The sequence below is a fragment of the Ovis aries genome, chromosome 13 (assembly GCF_016772045.2).
Source record: "Ovis aries strain OAR_USU_Benz2616 breed Rambouillet chromosome 13, ARS-UI_Ramb_v3.0, whole genome shotgun sequence".
Taxonomy (NCBI): Eukaryota; Metazoa; Chordata; class Mammalia; order Artiodactyla; family Bovidae; genus Ovis; species Ovis aries.
In genome coordinates this window covers 78,291,204-78,311,595 of record NC_056066.1, presented here as the reverse complement: position 1 = coordinate 78,311,595, position 20,392 = coordinate 78,291,204, and the positions used below count along the sequence as shown (strand labels likewise).

Sequence of the window (20,392 nt, the reverse complement as noted above, 5' to 3'; positions counted from 1 at the left end):
GTGGACTCTAGCCCACCAGGTGCCTCTGTCCACTGGATTCTTCGAGCAAGAATAGGAGGCCCCAGTGGTAAAGAACTTGCCTGACAATGCAGGAGCCAGAGGAGACGTGGGTTTGATCCCGTGGGTCGGGAAGATCCCCTGGAGGAGGTCTTGGCAACCTTCTCCGGTTTTCTCACCTGGGGAATTCCATGCACAGAGGAGCCTGATGGACCATAGTCCATGGGGTTGGAAAGAGTCAGAAGGTGACACTCTCAGGGAAACATGAAGCAGGGACAGGGACATGGAATATTAGGTGAGGAGGGGAGGTGGAGGGGGGGCCTGTGGACAGTTGGGGAAAAGTGTTTCAGACCGGGGGAGCAGCCAGTGCAAAGGCCCTGGGGCAGCATGAACTTGGGTCATTTCAGAGACACAGGGCAGCCAAGGCATCTGGAAGGGTGAGAGGGGAGGGGGCGGGGGGGGGGGAGGTCCCTCTGATACGGGCCTTGTGAGCCAAAGGACGAGCTCAGGCTCGATCCTCCTTGGAGCGCTGGGGATGTGGCTCAGCGGGAGAGCAAGGCGGGCTGATGCTCAGTTGTACAGCACCGTCTGGCTGAGGGTGGAGAGGGACGTCCTGGAGGGACGGGATGCAGACTTCTGTACCAGCGCAGGTGAGAGGTGACAGCAGAGGAGGAGGCAGAAGGAAGGATGTGGAGACCCCTCTGGGCCTCAGGAAACCCAGCAGGAAGTTGGCCAGCCGGAGGCCCAGCCTGGGAGGCTGACTGGTTTGTCCAGCCTGGAGCCTGCGACCCCCACCCCCAGCCCGTGCTGAGTGTGCCTGGAGTGTCTGCCATGAGGCCTGGGCCAGACAGTGCCCGTGGGACCTGCCGGGAGGCTAGGCGGGTACACTGGCCACAGGCCTGCCCACGCGTGGAAACTCTCAAGCCCACTGAGTGGAGTGAGTGGTAATTACAGGGCCTGGAGCAGAGGGACGGGGACTGTAGACCGGAGCCTCCCCAACAGCCAGCCCCACTCCTGTTTGCTGATCACCTGTTATGTACGGAACCCTCACCACACACCAGCTCAGCCCGCCAGCACCTCAACCCTGTGCCCCTGGGACCTTCACATGACCCGACTTTCAGACAAGGAAGTTAAGTTGCCCACAGTCTCACAGGATGAAACAAGACAAGAAGGAGCTGAGGCGCACACCGAGGACCCCAAATTTGGCCTTCCTTCTTTGTGGCTCCACTAGGAACAAAGTGCTGCAGAGATCAAGGTGAGTCCAGAGAAGGAGCACGGGACTTTGAACCCCATGGGGCTTTCTCTGGGCTTTAGCCCCCTGCTGTGTCAAGGAGCTAGTCATTCATTCATTCACAAGGCTTTACTGGGCACCTGCTCTGCACAGGCACTGTGCTGGGGGCTGGAGGCAGAGCCAGGAGCAATGGACAACACTCTCCCCTTGACGATGGTGATGTTCCAGTGGAAGAAGACAGACGAGGGTTATGAACAAGCAAGGTAATCTTCTAGGATAAGCTCTAAGTCCTAGGAAGAAAATAAAAGAGCCTGAGGTGACAGAAATGAGGGGCTGAGCAAGGAGGGCCCCTCTGAGCTGAGGCCTGGGGACGGCTGATGGAGGAGAGTTCTCTATTCCAGAGGAAACAGCAAGTGCAAAGGCCCTGAGGCAGCAGCAGTTTGTGGCACAAGGAGGAGGTCAGCGTGGCTACAGTTGAGCAGAAAATGGGAGAGAGCACGTGGGCTGGGATGGGGGAAGGGAGGGATGTTAGAGGGGGCTAGGAGGTGACAGGGTGGAGTGACCCCCCCCCCAAGCCTTGTGGGGGACTGTGAGGACTTTGGCCTCTGCTCTAAGAGCAGCGGGAGCCTTGGAGTGTTCTGAGCAGAGGAGGGCCAGGACCTGTCTTGGGTTCCAAGGGGATCCCTCTGGCTTAGGAGGCAAGAGTAGAGGCAGGAAGACCCCTGAGGAGGCAGCTGCAAAAGTCCCAGTGGGAGAAGGCAGTGCTGGACAAGGTGGGCAGTGGAGATGGACCCTCAGACATTCGGGCAAGCTCACTGGTGGACTAGCCAGGGTGAAACTCAGGTCTGGAGCCTGGGCAGCCAGGTGCTGGGGTGCCGTTACCACAGTGGGGAATACCCCAGGTCTTTGCTAGAGGATGGGGGCCCTTCTGGGCATGAGGAACCACCCAGAGTAAAAGGAGGTACCTAGGACTTCCCAGGAGGCTCATGGTAAAGAATCTGCCTGGCAATGCAGGAGACACACTTTGATCCCTGGGTTGGAAAGATCCCCTGGGGTAGGAAATGACAACCCACTCCAGTATTCGTGCCTGGGAGATTCCATGGACAGAGGAGCCTGGTGGGCTACAGTCCATGGGGTTGCAGAGTTGAACACAACTTAGCCACTGAGCAAGGTCCACCACAGCCCTGCCTCAAGCAGACTCAGTGAAGAGACCCCATGGACAGATAGCCCTGGCATCTGAGACCCCAGAGAGGAGATGCTCTCCCTGGTGAGAGCCATGCAGATACAGTGCACCCTTGACCCACCGATCTCTCACCCCATAATAAGTGAATTCACTGCTCTTTGCTGTGCCCAAGCATCCCACTGGGCTCCCTGGAATCCCAGGAGGCAGCAGAGATGGGATGGAGCAGGCTGTCTCCATCCTCCACGGTCCCCTCCACCCGCCTCCCCTGCCAGCCAAACAGGGCTGAGAACTCACGGCCAGCTCTTTCCCCACACCTCTGTCCAGCCTGGTCCCCTTCCCCTCTTTCCCTGCCCACACCACCGCCGGCCCCTACTCATCCCAACCCCGAAGCCTTCAGAGATGATGCCCAGCATCATCTGTGGGCCCTGCAGCTGGGAACTTGGCTCTAGCTCCCATCACCTCACACTCCATCTCGTCATAACTCGTCTGCAGTACTAAGTTCCCATTTCACTGATGGAAGAACTGAGGTTCTGAGAGAGGGGGGCCAGTTCCCAAGGTCACAGGCAAGGTCAGCAGTGCTAGGATTCAAACTCAGGTCTTGATTCCTGATCTCTCAACCTCAGAGTGGTACAGCTGGTTGCTCAGCTGGGCAAAATCTACACAAGACGAAGACTAGGGTGCAAGCTGCGTATTTGGGAGGATGACCCCAGAAACACCAGTAGGGAGTGCGGAAGTGGGATAAGGAAAGGGTGAGCGGGTTTTCTGTGAGCTCAGCCCCTGGGAAGCTGGAGGAGAAAGCGCATTTATGGACCCGGTACTCACACAACTGTTCCCACCTCTGTGGGTGAGGGTTTCACCCTTCTGCCCGGCACTCCACAGCCCCGGGAAGCCCTCAGGCAGAAAGAGTGAGGACAGTGACCACACCTGAACTCCCAGGTGGGCACTGCGAGGACCTGGGTCTGTGCCCCCCCAGAGGGGTCTTCAGGTCCTCCCTCTTCCCCACGCTGCCCACTCTGGCCCTGCTGCAGCCCTTCTGACCCACAAACATAAGCCCAAGAGACCAGAGCTGGTACCAGTGGGAAAACGGAGGCTGACAGAGACTCCCCGCACGCCTCAGACTGCTCAGGGGGGAGCGGCTGAATGCCCCTCCCTTGTGGGTCTCCCGACTTCTGGAACGCGGCTGGCACCGGGATGCAGACGGTGACGTGCAGTGGAATGCAGCTGAGTTACATGACCACCGGCAAGTCCCTCCACCTCTCAGAGCCTCCGTTTCCTCATCTGAAGAAGGGCATCTTTAAAATAAAAAGGCCAACTCGCAGGATTTTCTGCAGGGATTCAAGGGGACAGAAAGATATAAAGGGCTTAATACAGCACCTGCAAGAAGCAGGAGGCGCTTCTATAAACATGTGCATTTCTCTGAGAGAGGCCTGTGTCTCTGGCGTTCAGTAGACGGAAGCCACTATTATTGTCCTTGTCGTGGTGGTTGGGGACCCTCTCCCTGAGGACCCACGCCCAGGCCTCTTCTGTTGAGACGAGATATGGCTGGGTCAGACCTCCTGGGTCCCCCAGCCTCTTGCTCAAGGCTGCCTGAACTTTGGGGAAACAGAGGAGGAGGAGGAAGGGGTGGGAGCTTGGCCAGGCTGGCTGGCGGTAACCGCGGACACTGACCCTGCCCGAGAGGCCCGTCCTCGCCCGTCCACCCCTCCGCCAGAGCCGCCTGCCCCTTTCACGCCCGGGACGCCTCGTCTTACACAAGACAGGAAGTGGGAGGCCCGGGGCGGGGGGCAGCCGGTGACGCCAGGACCCCGTGTCCACCCGGCTGCAGACGGGATGGGCAAGGGAGGCCCCCGCCAGGCTTCCTGTGTGCTGAGCACACTGGGCAGAAAGGAGAAGTGAGGCCCAGGGTCACAGGGAGATCCAGGCAGCATCTTCCCCCACCCTGGCCCAACTGTTCCGCCTGCCCTCCCTGACTCAGGGGCCCTGAGTTCAAATCTCAGCCCGGCCATCTCCCAGCTGCATGACTCTGGACAAGGCAGCGCTCAGCACCTCTGTTTCCCGTCATTGCTGGGGAGCAGAGACGCTTCTCCTCTAAGCCTCCCACCTCGAGGGTATTGTCACCATCCCCATTTCACAGATGAGGAGAGCAAGTCCATGAGGTTTTTTCAAGCAGCATCAATATACTTGGATATTTAGGGGCATGATGGGAGAGGGTAAGCCTGAAGACCTACTGCATGCTGGCGACACAAAGACAAGGCCAATAAGACCCCTAGACTCCATCCTTAATCCACACGGCACTGTTGTTGTTATTCAGTGGCTAAGTCGTGTCCAACTCTTTGTGACCCCGTGAACTGCAGCACGCCAGGCCTCCCTGTCCATCACCATCTCCTGGAGTTTGATCAAATTCATGTCCATTGAGTCAGTGATGCCATCCAGCCATCTCATCCTCTGTCGTCCCCGTCTCTTCCTGCCCTCAATCTTTCCCAGCATCAGGGTCTTTTCTAATGAGTTGGCTCTTTGCATCAGGTGGCCAAAGTATTGGAGCGTCAGCATCGGTTCTTCCAATGAAAATCCAGGGTAGATCTCCTTTGGGACTGACTGGTTTGATCTGCATGCTGTCCAGGACTCTCAAGAGGTTTTTTCCAGCATCGATAGGCATTACTAATCAATTATGATTCTCCCTCCTAGGAGCCCAGATGCAGCCTCAGTACAGCTCTTCAGCCACTGCCAATCCAAGCCCCTAAGGCCTGAGTAAGTAGGGAAAGAAAGTCTGCTCCCCCAACTCAGCAACAGTCTGGATCGGAGGAAAACTTTCTCAAGAAAGAGGCTTCCCTCTGGCAAGCTGTCTTTGGGTATTTCTCTGCGATCAGGGACCCTGGAATATATCTATACCTATCAGCCCAGATTCTGAGGGCTCTTCCTAGAGCGGCATATTGAGGGGACCACTGGCAAAGTCTGGGCTTTGAGGGAGACGTTAACATAGTAACTGGGTCAGGGCTTGCCCTTGGAGAGGAGGGTTTGGGGTCCAGGGCTGGGCAAGGAGGGGGCCAGGAGGAAGAGAAGGCCAGATCGCCAGCATGCTGTGGACTCTCAGCCACGCTCGGGAAAGTCCAGTGACCCACAGCCCTAGGGAGGATCGTGTAAGAAGGAAAAATGAAGCCGAATGCAGAGCCCTGGGCCTCCGGCCAGCCCTGGCCATCTAGCCCTGTGTTCACTGCCATCACGCTGGTCCAAGCCGCCATCAACACTCGCCTGGACATCTGCGGTTGTTTCCAACCTGCTCTCCTTGCTTCACCTTTGTCCCCTACACAACCTTCCCACATGGCAGCTGGAGGGATCAGAAATAAAACCCCGAGCAAGCCACACCCCTGCTTCAACCCCCCAGTGACTGCCCTTCACATTTAGGATAAAATCCAGATGCCAGATCCTGGCCTCCAAGCCCCAGGTGCCTGGTCCCTTCCTCTTTTCAACACTATCTCCTGCTTCTTTCCCCATCTCTGACACTGCCCAGGAACCCCCAGGAAAACTTGCTACTCCTTAAGAACCCAAGCTGATTCCACCTCAGGCCTTTGTTCCCTCGGGTCCCTCCACCTGTAACACAGTTCCTCCTTATCTCTGCTTGGTGGGTGCATCTCAGGAATCAGGTCTCCGGAAATGCCGCCGCCCCCCACCTCTCCAGGCCGCCCTTGCCATCTCCTCTGACTGTGTTCCTCCGGTCATATCATTGGAGCACCGCCCCAGGCCTGGAGGTTTGTGTAACTCAACCGTGTCTGACTCTTTGCGACCCTGTGGAGTGTAGCCCACCAGGCTCCTCCATCCATGAAATTCTCCAGGCAAGCATACTGGAGTGGGTTGCCATTTCCTCCTCCAGGGGATCTTCCCGACCCAGGGACTAAGCCCACATCTCCTGCGTCTTCTGCACGGGCAGGCAAGTTCTTTACCCCTGGGCCACCTGGGAAGCCCCGAAACTGTCTACTTACTGGTGTCCTTGTCTGCCTGCCTCACCAGCATGCCAGCAGACAAGCACTGTGCCCACCCTGGTCACTGTGTCCCCAGCACCCAGCACACGGTAGGTGTTTAATAGATATTTCTTGAAATTGAGAGGAAATAGCATAAATTGCCTAGGGGAATTCTCACTGGGATCTTCCGAGCCCCCACTCACGGTCCGTCCCTGGCGATGACAAGGTGGTCCCTTAAGTGCCATCCACCAGAGGGTGTACATGGCTGGGTGAAATTCTGATTTCACTGGGAAGGTGATGGGTTAGTGATGTGTGCCACAGAGCAGGCACAGTGGGGCGTCTGCATGCGTCTGTGTCTGGTCTGCTCAATGCTATCTCCACAACACCCAGGACAACCCCCTGCTCAAGAAACATCGTGGAAGTTCAAATACATGGGTACTTTGTCTAACTGGCTACTTTTTTCAGATAGAAAAACACTGCTAGCTCTTCTAACTAACAACTGTTGGCCAGACGTTCAGCCAGTCCCCAAGGTGTGCTAACCCTGAGAACAGTCTTGGGAGAGACTCCGATCCTCTGTTTACAGAGGAGGAAGCCAAGATGACAAGATCTGACTGAGGTCACCCGGCTGGGTTTGCTTGACCCCAAAGTTCTCCCAGAACTTAGTCTTGCAGCCCGGCCCGGGGTTGGTCGGGGGGGAACGGAGACCTCACCCAGGCTCCTGCCCTCCCCCAGGGCATCCCTAGCCCCCTCCCTCGGGCACAGGGGGTGCAGAGAGGCGGCCTCTGCTTCCCTTTTGAGGCATGTCACACGGCTGTGGTTAAACGGAAGCAGGGCCCCTGCCCATCCCGGGTGTGGACCTCCAAGGGCCCCACCCTCTCCATTCCCAGCTCAGACTCTTTCCAGCTGACCACGGGGGTGTCTGTTCCCTGTTCCTCTTTTCTCTGGACGGGAGGAAGTGGGTGGGGCCATGAGATAATGCAGAGACTCAGTTTCCTCATCTGGCAAGTGGGCTCAACCCCGGACACCTCCAGGAGTTGGTCTGTGGTGATTTAAGAAAATTCGTGAAAGATAACAGGCCAGGCTGTGAAAGGCGGTCAAGCAGGAGGGCAGAAGTGGGCAGAAGGGCCTCTGGACCTCATCCCCCTCTTACCCTAAGAACAGCCTCTCCATCACCCGCATTGGAAGGCGGATTCTTAACCACTGGACCACCAGGAAAGCCCCTACATGGTCTTTTTAGACTCCCTTATTCAGTCTGCTTTGCCTCACCACAGGGCCTTTGCACATGCTGGGCCCACTGCTGAAGCATGTGTTCCTCCCTTCCTCAGGTCCTTGGCCCCTGCTCAAGCTCCAGTTCCCAGGTCAGTTCTTTTCAAGGTTCCTGACCTCCCTCCCCAGTCATATTTCAACCCTCCTGCCCCACTGTGTGCTTAGCTGCTCAGTCATGAGCGACTCTTTGTGACCCCCATGGACTGTAGCCTTCCAGGCTCCTCTGTCCATGGGGATTCTCCAGGCAAGAATTACTGGGGTGGGTTGCCATGCCCTCCTCCAGAGGATCTCCCCAACCCAGGGCTCCCACATTGCAGGCGGATATTTTTTTACCATCTGAGCCACCAGGGAAGCCCAAGAATAATCGAATGGGTAGCCTGTCCCTTCTCCAGGGGATCTTCCTGACCCAGGAATCGAACCCTGGTGTCCTGCATTGCAGGTGGAGTCTTTACCAGCTGAGCCACCAGGGAAGCCGCATTACAGGCCCTCAAGTCACCTCAGGCTTGCCAGTCATAAACGGACATTTCCGACGATGATCTGATGAGCATCCAGCTCCCATACTGGGCTGTGAGCTCCCTGTGGGCAGTGCTCATTGTCTCCCCGACGCCTGGCACAGAGTAGGCCTTTATGTCTGTTGAACAAATGAATAAATAAATGGCAAATGCAGAATGAATGGAGCAACAGACAAGCGTGCCCTCCAGACGCCCTCTCCTGCCTCCCGCTCTGGCTGTGGGCCCAGCCCCACCGCTGCCCTGCCCAGAGCCCCTCTCCCAGGAAGGCTGCTTCAGCCCCCACTCCCACCTGTCCCCTCCCTCAGCTGTCAGCAGAGAGAGAGACTTCCTTTCCTGGACAGAAACCAAAGGGATGGACCTCAGTCATGGGCTTTCAGACTGGCTTCCCCTGAGCCTGATATTCTAGGGCCGAGCCTTGGAGCCAGCCTCCAACAGAGGTCAAGGCCGGGAGGTCTCCCATCCCTGACTTCAAGCAGAACAGACCTCCCCCTTTTACTCATGTTCTATTCAGGGCAGTCCCAACTTAGGCACTTTAACAGGAATTCAACCATACATGCTCAGCAGAAAAATCAAGCCTCAGAGCGAGAGGAGCTGATCACCCAGTAGGCGTGCCAGGACGGGGAGACGTGGGTTAGCAGTGCCGCCAGGGTCTGAGTCTGCTCAGACGTGGCCCTGCTCCCCCACTGCAGCCCCCAAACACCAGCCCGGCCTCCCCCGGGGGGGACCTAGTGCTGGGAAGATGGCATGGAGTGCGTACATCCGCCTCGGTTGGGGAGGGTTGTGTCCTTCCTGTGGAATCCCCAAGGGGAACTTGGCCGTGGCCGATTTCCACCTTACGGGCCAGAGTTTGAGCCCGTCCATGGGCGATGCGGGCCACCGCCATGGGATCTTCTTTCGAACAGTGGGTACCATGGCTCAGAAAAAAAGGAAAAGAAAAGGAAACCATCGAACAAGATGTTCCCAAAGGGAGCCCGGAGGGTGAACGGAACATTCCTAAATTCCATTCCTGCCGAGTGTCATGGCCCAGGCTATGATAAGTTCTGGGTTCTGTTGCCCTTTGCTTTGGGCAGAAGGGAGGCTCAGGGGTGCTTGCCCCACCTCTTGGACCCCTCCCTCCCTGCCCCCCCAACCCTGACAGGTCTAGGCAGTGCCCCTGGGTTGAGAGGGACCCATCAGCTCTCAGCCGGCAGTTACCTTGGCCCCAGGGACCCCACAAGCTGCATCACTGAGGAGCTGCCAGGACTGTTGATAAGCACAGTATTCTGGGACTTCCCTGGTGGCCCAGGGGTTAAGCCTCTGCACTGCCAATGCAGGGGCTGCGGCTTCAATCCCTGGTCAGGGAACTAAGAGCTCACTTGCCGTATGGTATGGTTAAATGTTTTTTTAATAATAATAAAATTAAAACAAAAATTAAAAAAAAAAAAAACCAGTGTTTTGTGCACCTACTGTGTGCCAGGCTCCATGTGAATAAGACAGCATTCCCACTTGCTAGAGCTCACCTTCAGAGTGAGTTCAGGGTGGGCAGAAAACACTGAGCAAATGACCAGCTGAGAGAGAGAGGATGGCAAGCTCACCAGAAAAATGAATCAGAGTCAGGGACAGAGCAGGGTGGGGGGGCTGCCGCGGCGGGTGAACTGGGAGGACCCTCGTGGGAGCACAGGCCTGAGTGAGGAGGGCAGCAGGTCACAGAAAGGTCCAGAAGGACAGTGTCCCAGAGTGACCTGCAGCAAGGGCAAAGGCAGGGCCTGGCTGGGGAAAGCTTGGTGTGTTTAAGGAGGTGCATGCGAAAGTCCCTGTGGCCAGAGGGGAGGCGGCAGGAGGCAAGGTCTTCGGGGCAGGGAGGGAGGCGGGGGCCTGGGAGGGCTGTGAGAGGCAGCGGTGAGCTGATGGAAGTTCTGACTGGGTCCTTCTGGAAGGTGGCAGCAGGGAGGCGGGGATGAGGAGGGGCCAGGTGCTGGCCGAGGAAGGGAGAGACGGCCGGAGTCTGGGTCCAGCCAGGAGGCAGAGCCGGTGGGATTTCTGATGGAGTGGATGTAGGGTGAGAGCGAGCTGAGAGTGAATCCAGGGTCTGAGAGCTGATCCCCTCCTGGGTTAGGGGCAGTGCCGTTTTCTGAGCCGGGGAAGATGCAGGGAGTTAAATGACATCCGCGTCTCTGATTTGGGAAACTGAGCAAGACAGAGACCCGGGAGGAAGAAGAAGCTGGTCTCAGGCAGACCGAGTGGCCTGAGCCACCGATGGACATGCGGACAGGGACTGGGGAGACCTGGTCAAGGACGAGGGGCCCTGTGCGCTAAGCTCGAGGCATGGGGTCAGGTGAAGGCAGGAGAGAGTTCCGAGCCACCTCAAGGGCCATTTATGAGGCCTGAGAAAGAACAGGCGGGGAGGACAGAAGAGAACCAGAGAGACCAGCCTCTGCAGCCCTGGGAAGATGATGCCAAGGGGCACGGAGTGACTTAAGGGACAAGTAAGAGACGTCCCGGCAAACCCAGCCCATCTATGCAGCCTTGATGTGGGATGTCTGTGAGACTGGAATTGGCGGCCAGCCCAGATGAGCCCCCATCACCTTTAGAGCCCAGATTTCTCTGGGGCAGATGGAAAGACTGTGTTCTGATTGGTTTAAAGCCAGCCACAGGCATTCTTTCCTGGCTTAAAGGCAAACATGTGGCTCCACTGTAACATGGGACACTAGGGGAAGTCTTCTGGGACATTTAGACAATATTCTCCTGTTTGATAAAAGAGTGAAATTCTAGATGAGAAAGATCTCTTTCCCGCCCAGCCCCCTTCCCTTCATGGTGAGGATGTGGTCATGTGGGATGTGATGTTTGGTGCCACAGCAGCCACAAGGGCCCATGAGGAAAAAAAGAAGGGAAGAGAAATTAAGCTAGAGCCCAGACTCTTGTTATAATGTTTAGCTAAATGTCTTTACTTTTCCAGGCATGGAAGGTCTCACCGGGATAAGAGGAAAATGAGAAGGACCCCTGAGATGGGAGAAAATAGGGAGGAGATGTGAGAAGGCCTTAAAAGAGTCTTTTAGAGGATTTCATTTAGGGCAGCATTTTTCTCTGGTCCCTGGGAGAGAAAAAAGCCAGCCTCACAGATACTTAAACCTTCACCTAGGATGACACTTAAAACTTCATTCTAGAAGTCCAGGATGACATGGGTAGACATATCTAATGGTACAGATTGGGGAACCGAGGCCCAGGGAACTTAGCAGCTGCCCGCGGCCACACAGCAGAGAAACACCAGCTCCTGCACCTAGCCACGCTGCCTGCCTCCCATGTCCTCATCCGCCAACAGGGGTAACAGCAGCAGATATCAGGACTTCCCTGGTGGCCCGGTGGTAAAAAAATCCACTTTGCCACACAGGAGATGCAGGTTCCATCCCCGATCAGGGAACTAAGATCCCACACATGAGGCAAGTAAGCCCGCATGTCACAACTACTGAGCCCCCACGGTCTGGAGCCTGCGAGCCGTAACTAGAGAGCCTCCATGGATTGGGTGTGGGGTTAAGGCAAAAAACGAAGGATCCCACATGATGCACGATCCCGCGTACCACAACGAAGACTGGACCCAGCCACACAGACAAATATTAAAAAGAAAATACAGCAGGTGTCCCTCTGACGTGTCGAGTCTCCAGCATCCATGAGCATCAGCACAGTGGCTGAGATACAGGGAGCGCTCAGCAATGCCAGGACACAGGGCCTGGTCCGTGGCAGGCTCCGTGAGCGTGAGCAACTGTTTCCTCAAGCAGCAGGTGGTCTATGAAGGACGCGCCCATCCACCGAGCACCTCCTGCATACCAGGCACGTTTCTAATCCAGAGCACCCGGGAATTTGCTTCATCCCCCACAACAAACAGCTCGAGAGGCTTCATTCGCTCCCCAGCTTAGAGCTTCCCTGGCCCCACGTACTCCCCTCCAAGTCCTCACTGACCCCCACTGAGTTCCCTTCGCCCCTGTTTGCATGCCTCCTGGGGCAGGCAGCTCACTCCTGAGGACCCCACTTTCCAAAGTTCTTGGTCCCTGGGTGGCCCCAGGCAAGCATCGAGGGCCACTCTGGGCCTCAGCTTCCACACCCATGGAAGGGCGTGAATCCCAGTCACAGCCCCTGGCTGGTAGGGAGCCCCAGGACGGCCCTCGGCACAGCGCCTGGCCTGCAGCTAGCGCTCAGTCAACACGAGTGTGTGGGCATCAGCCATCCCCGCTGCACGGGGCCCGCCCAGCCTCTCGTATCCTGCCTCCTGCTGGAGCCCTGGGTCTGTCCAGGTGTGGGTGCCAAGGGGCCTGGAGTGACCCCTGTCCTGACCCAGGAGCTGGAGGAAGGGAAGGGAGGTGCTGAGTTTCCCAGGCCCGCCCCCCGCCGTGCCCCGCGGGGGGGGGGGGACCCCGGCTCCAGCTCCCGCCTGACCCAGGGCCACCCCCATCGTTCCCTTCTGACTCAACTCCGGGGCCCTGGGCCTGCCGAGGCTCCCACTTCCCTCCCGGATCCTCCACCATCCCCAGGGCCGAGACCTCCATCAAGCGCCCCAGATGAGGTGCCAGGTGCGGCAGCAACTCAGCCGTGGGGGCACGAGCTCAAACCCCAGCTCCGCTGCTCCCCAGCTGCAGGGCCTCGGGCCCTCTGCCTCTCGCAGCCTCGGTTTCCTCCTCTGTTCAGAGAGGGGTGACAAGACCTCACTGCACTGCAGTGAACGGCCTGTGATCCGCGGGTGGCAGGGCGCCTGGCACGTCCAGAGCCTCAGGAAGCACCAGCCCCACTTCCTCTGCTCTCCGCAGACCTGGAAGACGGAGTCAGGAAGAAGCAGATGCAGGGGCCGGGAGGGGGTGACCGGCCCTGAAGCTGGAGGCTGGGGACTGTGAGCAGAGCACTGGATGAGGAGCCCACGGCCAGGTCCTGGCTCCAACCCTGCTGTGTGATCTTGGACAGTCGATGGACATCTCTGGGCCCCAGAATGCGGGAAAGAAAAGGCTGAGATCCTCTCTCCCTGGGAAGCAAAGCAGTGGGGAGGAGCCAAGTTTTCTTTTCATTTTTTTATTTTCAGCACAAAGGGCTTGAATGAAAACCAGCTGCACAGACAGAGAATCCTATTGTGAAGGCACCCGAGACTCCAGGGCAGGCGGAAGAGGCAGCTTTTGGGTGTTGGGCTGGGTAAACAGAGGCTGGGGTATTGGCCAGACACATGAACAGGCAGGGGACAGCTTCCCCCTCCTTTAGAGTACTAACCCTGGAGGCTGGGGCGTTCCCTTGCGCGCCTCCAGCTGAGCCACCATCTCTGCTTCCAGACACGGGCCAGCCCTTTGGCTTCTCAGAACCTCTGTTTCCTCATCTGCAAAATGGGTACAGCCATCAGCACTTCTCTTTTTAATAGTGGAAGGTGTGTTGTAATAAGCTCAGGACGGTCTCCTCAGGCAAACAGCGTTGGTCTAATCCTGGCTCTGCCACTCACTGACTGTGTGACTTGGGGTTTCCACCTTCACCTCTCTGTGCCTCAGTTCCCCCGTCTATGAGATGAGCACAAGAGCAGTACCAAGCCCCTGGGAAGATGAACATTTATTATGATCTGGGATCATAATAAGTAATGATAATAAATAATGATCCTGGATAATAATAAATTACAATTATTATTTTCTTCTTATTTTGATCGTCTCATGAGCTCAATCTGCTAAGGCCCCATCCTCAGGAAGTCTTCTTTCCTCTGAGTGACAGTTCATCTCAGCACTTCCATCACATAATCCTGGAGCGCTTACTATGCACCAGTCTTGGCAAAGCCAGCATTCCGGAAGAAAGATGTTAAAAGCCGGACTCGTGTGTGAAGGGTTCGGCACGCAACAGGTGCTCGGTGATGTCATTCACCCAACACCTGGCCCCCATGGCCGCCCTGTGCTGGGTTCTTGCCGGCCTCTGGAGATATAGCCCTCTTTTGGGTCCCAGTCAGGGGGTCCAGCTTGGGATGAGAGATTAGCATGTGAAAGAGGCAACATTCTTCAACAGAGGAAGTCCAGGTCACCTCAAGAGCCAGAGGAGGTCAGGGTGGGCTTCCTGGAGGAAGTGAAAAAAAATAGCATCTATTAAGAATTACCTTATGTGGCACATAGTGCTCAACAGCTGGGCCCTGTTCTCTTTAGCCCTCTGAGCAAGGTTTTCCTCCTCACACACCTATTCTACGGGTAAGAGACTGACACCTGAGAGGTCCAGTGACCTGCCAGAAGTCACACAGCAAAGATGCAAAGGAGCTGAAATTCAAGTTCCGCGGTCTAACTTAGTCCCTGCGGCGCTCTCTAGACTGTCTCTCGGATCTGGCTGCTGCTTCTGCCCAGACCAGACTCTCACCATCTCCTCCCTGGCAAAAATTGCCCCAGTGCAGCCTCCTCTGAAGCCTCCCCTCACTCTCTGCATGCCGTCTGTTGGCCTTGACACACACGGAAAGAGGTGGCGGGTGAGGAACAGGGCGTTCCTGGGATGAACTCCCGAAAGTCTGGCCCTCCTTCATTCTGGTAAAAAGGAAGGAAGAGAAGGGGCATCTTCTGCACCCTCCCTGCGTGGCCAATCAATTTCACAACAACTCGATGAGGTCAGGTGATTCGCATTTTCTAGAAGAGAACACAGAGGCAACTCTGCACCCCCTCACCCCGACGTTGCTGAGGGGTGAGGGGAGTGACCCCCAGGCGAGCTGGGGGCTCCGAAGCGTCTCCGAGTCCCTGTTTGCCTATTTGGGACCTGGGACCTGCCTCTCAGGGCTGCAAGAGAAACGAGGCACGCGGCCTTGTTCACCTGGGGCCTGGCCGGCAGGAAGCACTCCACAGGCTGGTGTGATCACTCTGCTCATGTTATTACTGTCACAGGGACACGCCCCCCCCAAGCCTGGAAGTCCTGGACCTGCAGTCCTTCCTGTAATGAAACCCTCCTGCCAAGGCCTCAGCCAGGGGCCCTGATCACTCATTTAATTATAATCTTTGGGGGAAAGCACACACCCCCACGAGCTACTAGGGGAGCCGACTGTGTGGCAGGGGTAACCTGACGCCCCTAGTCGACCAGCCCCCAGGCCTTTGTCTGAGTCCTGGCCAGATCACGCTCCTATTTTTCTAACCCCAAACCTGGGCTGGCATGAACTCAGTGCTCTGCGTTGTCCTGGGACCAGGCCCCCCAGGCTCGCAGGGCCTGGCCTCGTCCTTCCTCCACCTGGAGATCCGGCCCCCAGGAGGCGTCTCTGGGGAAATCAGAAACCCAGCAGGGCCCACTGGGCTGCCTCCTGTGTGTGCCGAGCCCTGGGCTTCCTGCACGTCACTTCACCAAACCTTCACAACTTCCCTGTACGGAGAGGCTCACACTACACCCATTTTCCAGGTGGAGAAACTGAGTCCTGGAGCATCAAATCGTCCCCCAAGTTGACACAGGGGAAAGTGGCAGAGCCTTTCCCAGGAGGCGGGCAGGGTACCCTGGACCCTCAGCTGGAGCCAGGCATCACATCCTGTGAGCAGGAGGTTCTCCTGGGAACCTCACAGAGTAGAGAAGGAAGAAGCCTCAACCGTGGGGCAGAGGATGTCATGGCTAAGGGCTAGGATTTCCCCAACAACTGCTCCAAGTTCAAGTCCAGCTCCGGCCCGGCCTTACACAAAACCCTGCTGTTCTCCACACCTTGGTGAGGAGACGATTCAGGTTATCAGCTGTGTAAAACTCTCCTCAGCAGGTTAAGTGCTCAACTACCAGGTGCTTAAAAAACCAGAGTTTGAAAATGACAAAGGTTACCAGCAGGCACGTAGCAGCTGCAAAAAGGGAATTAAGTGTAAGGACTGCCCCCTCAGCCACAACACCCATCACATCCCAGGGGCCAGAACTGAAATCAGAGCAACAGCAGGGGCTAGTGCAGATGGGGGTGGGGGTGTAAAGTGATGCACACGCCTCTTTTATTTTTTTGGCCATGCTGCGTGGCGCGTAGGATCCTAGTTCCCTGAACAGGGATCAAACCCGTGCCCCCTGCAGTGGAAGCATGGAGCCCTAACCGCTGTGTCGCCAGGCATTCAGCACATGTCTTCTTTCATTCCTTCTGATGGGCGCCTTTCCCATCTCAATACGTGTCTGGAAAGCACGTGAATGCCACCAACCCCACTCTCAGCTTCCTGGGGGGTTCCCAGAATGCAGGAACCATCAGAGACCCAGCGGGGAGGGCAAGGGCGGTGTGGAGACAGCTCCCCTCCATGCAGGCTGTCCTTCTGGAAGGTCTCACTCCTGCCGGTACCCTTTCAGTGCAGCAAGCATCAGCTCGCCATTGCGGCCAGTCCCACACCGCACCTTTCCTCACGAATTCCCTTAATCCTGCCTGAAAAGTCTCTTTGTAAGCCCTCCCTAGGGTGCTCCATTCCAGAAGGGTCTGTTTCCTGCCAGCCCCTGAGTGTTACAGACATGAAATAAACATGGCCCAGTGCTGAGATGTGAGGAAGCCAGGTGACCGGGGCCTGGGGCTCATTAGACTATCTCTTACGAAGTTCTGGGCAGTTGATATATATTTTCTAAAGAAAAAATGAGACACCAGAGAGAAAGCAAACTCAGCAGGCAGGAAGCCCAGCCCATCCGGGGTCCTGAGGGCGCACCCTGAGGTCAGCGGAGGTCAGAGGGTCCACACTCACTGCTCACTCCTTCTGGGCTCCTTCCCTCTTTCTCTTTGGCTTGAACCTCCCTGCAGGAAGTGGGGACTGCATGGGGGATCACTGCAGAGGGACCCCCAAGCAGGACTGCTGTGTGCCTCTGGGACCCCTCTGGGACCCCCCAGTCAGAGAGCAGGCTGCACTGAGGGAATCTGGCTCCAATGGGTCCTCACAATACGGGGGTGGGCAGGGGAAATGGGGGACACCCTCCGGAGAGCAGGCTCCTGGAGGTACTCCCTCCTCTTTGGTTCCTCATCTTCCCAGGCCCCTGTCCAACCCTTTTTGCACAGAATCCTTGGAGGGGTGCGGGGTTGGTGTTTTATTTTGTGTGTGTTTTTAATACTAACACACACAATGACTCAGTGGGTAACTTGTCACACATGCCTAAATGGAATTATTTTGTGTATACTGTTTTGGTTTGGCATCTAGCCGCGTTTTTTTTTTTTTTTTTTTGCTTTGCTTTTCCTTTTCTGCAGAAGCCCTCTCTCTCACCATGTTGACAGTTGAGAACTGGATCCTGCGTATTCTTCTCTGAGCATCAAAATCCTATGCAGGCTCCGGCCGGACAAAGGATTTCTTTATCTGTCCTTTTTTTTTTTTTTTTTTTTAACAAATGGGGATCACGTTGTTTGTCGGCCTATTGCTTTTCTCATTCAGGAAGACACAAAACAAGGACTCGCACTCGGGTGTTCTTAGCAGTGTTATTCATGATCGCCAAAAGGTGAAAGCACCTAAATGTCCATCAGCAGACGGATGGGTAGACATACCGTGGTACGTCCACACAACAGAGCATTATTCGGCCACGAAAAGGCATGAAGAACTGATGCATGTTACAGGAGCCTCAGAAAGATTACACTGATTGAAAAGCCAGACACGAAAAGTCATGTATTGTATGACTTCGTTTGTATGAATTATCCAGAATAGATTAAGCCATAGAGACAGAAAGCAGAGCGGAGGTCGCCAGGGCTGGGAGCAGGCTGGGATGAGGAGTGACCTGCTGAACGGGTAGGGTCTCTCTTTTGGGGGGCGATGAAAGTGTCTTGCAACTACATACAGAAGATGTTGCTCAACACGGTGAAGGTACGAGACGCCACTGCATTGCACACTCAAAATCGTTAGCTAATGATTACACGACGGAGCGACTTCACTTTCACTTTTCACTTTCATGCACTGGAGGAGGAAATGGCAACCCACTCCAGTGTTCTTGCCAGGAGAATCCCAGGGACGGGGGAGCCTGGTGGGCTGCCGTCTATGGGGCCGCACAAAGGCGGACACGACTGAAGTGACTTAGCAGCAGCAGCAGCAAAATGACCTGGAGAAGGAAATGGCAACCCACTCCAGTGTTCTTGCCTGGAAAATCTCATGGAGAGGAGCCTGGTGGGGTTCATGGCGGGATTCATAAGTCAGTTCATGGGGTCACAAGAGCTGGACATGACTTAGTGACTAAACCACCAAATGACTTATGTTTTGTGAATTTCATTGTAATTTTTTTAACTATAAAAACTATGAATGTCTATATTCCTCCTCTTGAGAACAAAGGTAGGGGTAAAAATCCGCCTGCCAATGCAGGAGTCGTGGGTTCCATCCCTGGGCCTAGAAGACCCCCTGGAGAAGGAATTGGCAACTCACTCCAGTATTCTTACCTGAAGAATCCCATGGACAGAGGACCCTAGCAGGCTACAGTCCACGGGGCCACAAAAAGTTGGATACAACTGAGTGATTAAGCAATGACAAGAATACTGGATACACTGTATTTTTCCTTGAAAATTTTCAGTTAAAAAATAAACCCTAGCGGGGGAAATGCCTGTGTAACTAAGAATGTTTAAAAACCAACAGAAAAGATTAAGCACACAAGGCACCTGGGAAAACCATGAGTCGTTCTTTTTAACGGCTGCGTAATAGTCCACGGTGTAGCCAGACCATGAGTGAGTGGTCTCACCCATTTCTCCAAAATGATGAACAATGAGTTTTCATTTTCATTCTTTTTTTTTCCTCCTTTTTTTCCCCCTCACACACAGGATTTTATTTCACCCTCACTCCAATTCTAAGCTTTTGTTCCCATTCCTCAGGTGAGAAAACCAAGACCCAGAAAGAAGAAAGTCAAGAAGTGACTGAGCCAGAACTTGAAACCAGGACTGTCTGGCTCCAAAGCCACATAGCCCTGGGCCCACTGCTTGCTGGGGTTACAACAGGGAACAATACTGACCAAGGACCTGCCTGCTGAGAGCTGGCAGCTCCCTCACTCTAACAAGGGAGAGAGATGAGAAATAAGACGGACTGGCGACCTATGTGCCCTGTCCCAGGTGTCAAGATTATAGGAGGAAAAAAGGGAGGGACAGGGGGAAGGGAACAGTGCAGTCAGGAAAGGCCTCGCTGGGAAGATACATCTGGGCAAAGGCCTGAAGCAGGTCAGAGAGAGAGCGAGCCTTGCAGCTCTCATCCATTTAGGGGAACAGTGTTCAAACTGCAGGGAACAGCAAGTGCAAAGATCTGGAGACAGGGAGCAACAAGGGGCTGGGTATTGCTGGTGCGTGAAGGGAAAGAAGCAAGGTCAGGCCACAGAGGGCTTGTAGACCCACTGAGGAGGCTGGACTTTATTCTGGGAGTCATGGAAGATTTCATAGCAAGACAGATTGGAGGTTAAATCTGGCTTGTGAAAAGCTCCCTCTGGCCTCTCTGGGGGGAGCAGGAAGACCAGGAGAGCATGTCAACAGTGGCTCAGGCAGGGAGGGGTTGTCATGGAGATGTTGCTGCTGCTGCTGCTGCTAAGTCACTTCAGTCGTGTCCGACTCTGTGCGACCCCATAGACGGCAGCCCACCAGGCTTCCCTGTCCCTGGGATTCTCTAGGCAAGAACACTGGAGTGGGTTGCCATTTCCTTCTCCAGTCGTGGAGATGATGGTGGAGAAAAGCTGTCTGGGGCTGAGTGACTGGTCCAGCAGCTGGGGAGAGGCTCTGTCCACCTCCCCTCTACTTATGCATCCTTGAACTTAATCCCCCCTTGGAGGAAGCCAGCTCCCTATCTCCCCAGAGAAAGTGCCAAGAGAGGAAGAATTTTGCTGACTCATGGGCAGGGGCCTCCCAACTTCCCATGGGGAAGGATGGACGGAGGAATCTAAGTGCAGATGGTGGGGTGGGGAGCCTTGTGGGGGCTGAAAGCAAATAAATAATTACAACTGTGCTAAGTGACAGGGTTAACAGGGTGACCTGGCTTGTGGGGGGGGAGGTGTCATCAGGGAGGACTTCCTAGAGGAGGCAGTTGTCTGGGAAAGAATCAGAAGAGGTAGTAGTTTAACTAGGCCAAGGATAGAAGGAAAAGCATCCCAAACAGATGAAACTGCTAAGAGACTGGAGGCAGCCTAGTGAGTTCATGTTCCTGAAACGAGGCCTGGCGGGGCAGAAACAGCCCTTCGTGCTGAGCCCAGGACAGACAGCGGCGTAAGCCAGGGAACATACCCAACCTGGTGCCACATGTGGTCAGCTCCCGGCAAAGGAGTGCTCCTTCTGCTGTGGAAACCATGCGGGTAAAGATCTGCCCGCCATAAACTTCTCTGAGCATCACCGCAAGCCAATAAAATAAGAAGATGGGAAGACCCGTAAAAGAAG

The 20,392-nt window shown here is 55.5% G+C and overlaps 1 protein-coding gene and 1 long non-coding RNA gene across 4 annotated transcripts; one reads left to right on the top strand and one right to left on the bottom strand.

The window, feature by feature from the left end:
- The first annotated feature begins 1,129 nt into the window (after window positions 1-1,129).
- On the top strand, window positions 1,130-8,310 carry LOC132657582 (uncharacterized). Of its 3 annotated transcripts, XM_060397091.1 has the most exons (7): window positions 1,130-1,252; window positions 1,382-1,491; window positions 5,097-5,159; window positions 6,046-6,157; window positions 6,280-6,477; window positions 7,693-7,725; window positions 8,073-8,310. In XM_060397091.1, the coding sequence occupies exons 2-7, from the start codon at window positions 1,418-1,420 to the stop codon at window positions 8,172-8,174; spliced, it is 582 nt and encodes a 193-aa protein (XP_060253074.1). In that variant the 5' UTR covers window positions 1,130-1,252; window positions 1,382-1,417; the 3' UTR covers window positions 8,175-8,310. The 3 variants fall into 3 exon arrangements, with proteins under 3 accessions (XP_060253074.1, XP_060253073.1, XP_060253075.1); XM_060397090.1 differs by lacking the exon at window positions 1,382-1,491; XM_060397092.1 differs by lacking the exons at window positions 6,046-6,157; window positions 6,280-6,477.
- A 5,643-nt stretch (window positions 8,311-13,953) lies between these two features.
- LOC121816249 (uncharacterized) lies at window positions 13,954-18,688 on the bottom strand. The gene is made up of 2 exons (XR_006055749.1): window positions 14,476-18,688; window positions 13,954-14,184 (listed from the first exon to the last, which is right to left on the bottom strand). It is a non-coding gene; the product is annotated as an uncharacterized LOC121816249 (long non-coding RNA).
- Between the last annotated feature and the right edge of the window lie 1,704 nt (window positions 18,689-20,392).

What these genes read in the sequence shown, in the direction of transcription:
- LOC132657582 (XM_060397090.1), top strand. Translation starts at nt 1,152, where the DNA reads ATGAAACAAGACAAGAAGGAGCTGAGGCGCACACCGAGGACCCCAAAT. An exon ending in GCACCGCCCCAGGCCTGGAG is followed by an intron (nt 6,158 to 6,279) that starts GTTTGTGTAACT and finishes TTCCTCCTCCAG; the next exon opens with GGGATCTTCCCGACCCAGGG. An exon ending in GCTCAAGCTCCAGTTCCCAG is followed by an intron (nt 7,726 to 8,072) that starts GTCAGTTCTTTT and finishes CCTGCATTGCAG; the next exon opens with GTGGAGTCTTTACCAGCTGA.